The following is a 4236-nucleotide window of genomic DNA, read 5'->3' as shown; positions in this document are numbered from 1 at the left end:
TAATATATTCAAGTTTTTCTTTTTCTTTTTTTGAAGTTAAACCATGATATCAATTCATTAAGAGAGATTGAGAGAACGTACATCATGAGAGAGCAAGAGCACTGAAAAACAGGGCTTTCTTCAAGCCATACGTTTTCACTGTCTAAGTTCTTTGGTGCTTTTTTTTTTTTTTTTTGAGAAGGTAGTTCTTTGCTACTTTGGCAAGAAGATGTGCAACCTGATTTCCAGTTGGTCGTGTGAGACTAAGAATTGCAGACCGATAGGCACCCAGGGACAACCTTTTTAGACCATCACCTGAACCTTAAAAAAAAATCATACATTAAACATACCATAAAAGAGAAACGCACTGAATAATGCGTGTGTATACAATGCTTTAGGAAAATAGGTACCAAAATAAAGTCCTCTTGCTTGCTTAAAAAACTCTATATACTACTTTCATGTTTATGTATTCTAATAAGTATTACTATTTAAAAGAAAAAAAATAAAGTCCCCTTTCTAAAATTAATAAATAAAATTTCTATCTTACTCTTTATTTTATTTAAAAAGTTAATGCCATTGTTTTTCTAAAGTTTAAATTAATAAGGGTAGTTCTGGAAATTTATACTTTTTTATTCAACAAACAAAAAAATAAATGATGTTTCCTTAAAAAGTTAGAAAGTTCAGGGGCCGACTGGTAATGTTATTCTAGTAATGTTGTTTGTATTTTTTTTAAAATACGTGTAAGTAAAAAGTGTGTGGAAATACGTGTAATGTTGTTTAAAAACTGAAAACATGTATTCAAACACATATACTAAACTTGTGTTTGAAACAGAACAAAAAAATTGGAACGTTTTCTCAAAAAAAAAAAAAAAAAAAAAAAAAACAAATTGGAACGAGAGAAAGATTCTAAAAAAAAACATCTTTAGGGAAATAAATTTTTGTATCAAAAAGTGAAATAAATTTTAATTTAGATTTACTATACTTTCTTGGTATTATTTTTTTTGTCTTTTAGTATTCCATTTTTTTTCTGTTCCAAATTGGATTATTTGTTTTATTCTGACAGTAAATGTTCCTTAATTTACTGAGTTCCATATTCAAGTTTAAATATTTAAAAATTTATAAGCGCAATTTGAAATCTTCTAGTACTATAATTTTGGAGAAACGTCCGTGTTCTTTTTTCAGAAAAAAAAAAAGATTTTCTAAGCTTGCAGAGAAAACTTTACCAAACCCTTCAGCCCAAAAAAAAATGCCCTTCACCGCAGCCACCACCACCGCATTTCTCACACTCTCAACCCTCTGTTTTGGACATTGCAAGGTAATCTCTAACCTCAAATTTTTTAATAAACCAAACCAAAGCATGTATCATTACGGTTAATGATCAGGCATTAAAAGTTCAGATTGCATTTTCTTTTTCTTTTTCTTTTCTGTGTAAAACCGAAAATTATGTCTTTTTTAAGTTTTTAAAAGGCTTTTTTATTATTATTATTTGTTTGTGTCTGTTATCTGTGTTTGTATGTTTTGTATTGAAGAGAGAGAGAGAGAGTATTGCTTGGATGAGGTTTCTAGCCTTTTGTTTTAGGATGCATTGATATGAACTACACACTGGAAGTACGGACACTTCATTTAGTACTTGTGTCATACACTATTTTATGTTAAAATTTTTCAAAAATTGCTTGTATCACCATGTCATACTTGTGCCCATACCCATACATTGTGCTTCCTAGGCTACACCTACAATGTTTGGTTGCCAAGAAATGAAGAAAGTGCAAGTAAAGATGGGGACTTTTTTTAAAATTCATTTTAAGCAATGCTAGGACCATAAATTATTGAACAACTTTTACCATAGTACTCGCCACATGGTGAGTTGTGAATGGTGGAGTTATGGACTCACTATTTTTCCTATATTGCTTACAGCGCGTCACGTGGCAAGTTGTGCAATCAGTTGTAATCATAGCATTTTCCATTCATTTTTTCAGATTTTTATTTTTATTCTGACATTATTATTTTATTTACTGAGATGTAGACTTGGCTTTTTTGATAATCAATTAAATAGTTTTTATTAGTCACTTGTGTATTAAGTGAGCAATTTATCAATTATGTCAGCAATTTTAATGAGATGACAGTAGGGATCAAAATGAAAATTTAGAAAAACTTAAGGACCAAATTAAAGACTTTTACAAATTGACCTCTTTTTTTTATAATTTTTATAAGTTTAAGATTTTCCTCTTAAATTTTTTATTATAATCTGGATAAATATATAGAAGAATGAAAAAAAAAATATGCAGCTCAATTAACAATTTTATAATAGATGTTTATTTAGTGTCATATGTGATATGTGGACATTAATTTTTATTTCCTCTTTTTTGCAAAGGTAGCCATGGTATTGCAAGGGGACAGTGACATAATTCTTAAGGGGCTTAGAAGTAACAAGAAAAAGATGGTTGACAATAGTAATCGGAGGCCATGGTCGGAGCTCCCTGACGCTTTGCTTTACATGATCACCAAGCTGCTAGGTACTATAGACTATCTCATGTTTGGCTGTGTCTGCAGAGCATGGAGGTTGTATGCTGTGGCAAACAGGCAAGAGTTTATGGCATCCCAACCTCCACTTGTTATGTTTATGCCAAATCGTTCTAAGAGAGCTTGTTACTTCTATAACATCTTTGATGGAAGGAAGTATAAGGCAAAACTCCCCAACCTTGTTGGCAAAATCTGTTATAGGATCTCATATGGGTACTTGGTAGTAGAAGACCAGATAGATGCGGTAAATTCTCAAATTTGGCTTATAAATCCTTTTACAAGACATGAACTCCGTGTCCTTAGCCCTCCCCTAGAGCATAATCGTGTCATCCTTGCTTCTTTAGAGACACCTTTGTCAAAGTTTGTAATCATAGCTTTTCGCAGATATGACTCATATCTACAGTTTTGTAGATCCACATATGCCGATTGGTCTCATTGTGATTGCAATGATCACTGGATATTTGTTGATTTAACCGTGTACAAGCGAAAATTGTATGCAATAACAACTGGTGCTGGAATAGGAGTGGTAAATCTAAACTCTTGTCCTTATGTGACCCCATTGGAAGTAAAATCCATTCCAAATTTGAAAGGTGGACTCTGGTTACGGGGTACTGATGAGCAGCTCCTGTTGATTAATGCAATTGGAAATAATCATGAAGTTTATGAGCTAAATTTTTTGAAGATGGAATGGGTGAAAATGCAAAACTTGGGAGATCAAGCATTGTTTCTGGATTATTATGAGGGCGGCTTAGGATTTAGCAACAAAACCAGATGGAAAGATAGTGAAAGACCTTCTAATGGCAGATACTATTTTGATCCTGATAACACAGACATATGGTTCCACTTCATGGATGGTAGGCGCCACCAGTCTTTCCCTTTCATGGGAAGAAAATGTATGCCAAATACTTTACGATTTAAACCATCTTGGTATTTTCCACACGAGTCTTGCAATGTGGATCTCTCTCTCAAGAGTCAAGACTAGTTACATTCATTATCCCTACCATTTATATATTGAATGAATCATTTGGACGAGAGTTTGAGGGGTTTTATATATTTGTTGCTCTTTATTTCCCTTCTTTTCGACTTTTAACTCTTTTTGATGTCATTCTCATTGAAGAAAATTCCCTGCAAACAGGGTATTTGCTGTTTACTGCTGCCCATTTTGTGTTTCTTAAATAGTCAACCTGTGCAGATTGTACCATCTCTTTTGTGATAAGAGAAATCCAACAATGGTAATTCTATTCTTCTCAACAAAATGTTCTTAAAATTTTTAGATCATTGTTACGTTTACCACTATTGTCATTGTTATTCTTGGCTTGATTATTTATTTCTTAATAAAATTAATGAACTTGGAACAAAAAAACATACAAAATTTAAATTTTAAAAAAAGTGACTAAAAAGCACCAAAATTTTCAGTAATTTTTAATTTCAGCAGCAATAGATCATTGTAAGACAAATGGATCAAGTTTCTTTTATTTTTGATTTCTTTTTTAACTTAATGAATTTCGGAATTATAATTGTTTAATATGGTGGCACCTTATTATGTTTTCCTCTCATTTTCACAAGGTGCCGAAATATATGAATACTAGTTCTTGATAGGATTAAAAAGACATAAGACAGCAAAATGGGGATGAGAACAAAGCAACCTGAAATGTATGAATCTTTTCTGACTGATTTTCACTAAGTGTTGTGTTAAGGGAACCAAATGACACGTCTGCAGAGTGCGTTGAAGACAAT

General features: G+C 32.1%; 1 protein-coding gene across 1 annotated transcript; it reads left to right on the top strand.

Annotated features, from left to right (window-relative positions):
- Window positions 1–1216: 1216 nt before the first annotated feature.
- LOC115971643 lies at window positions 1217–3481 on the top strand. Its single transcript, XM_031091643.1, has 2 exons — window positions 1217–1294; window positions 2355–3481. Exon 2 carries the CDS (start codon window positions 2357–2359, stop codon window positions 3479–3481), a length of 1125 nt encoding a protein of 374 aa, XP_030947503.1. The 5' UTR covers window positions 1217–1294; window positions 2355–2356.
- Window positions 3482–4236: the final 755 nt, after the last annotated feature.

This window comes from Quercus lobata, chromosome 2, assembly GCF_001633185.2.
Source record: "Quercus lobata isolate SW786 chromosome 2, ValleyOak3.0 Primary Assembly, whole genome shotgun sequence".
Taxonomy (NCBI): Eukaryota; Viridiplantae; Streptophyta; class Magnoliopsida; order Fagales; family Fagaceae; genus Quercus; species Quercus lobata.
Note: the sequence above shows the minus strand (reverse complement) of the source record. Positions and strands in the feature narration are given on the sequence as shown.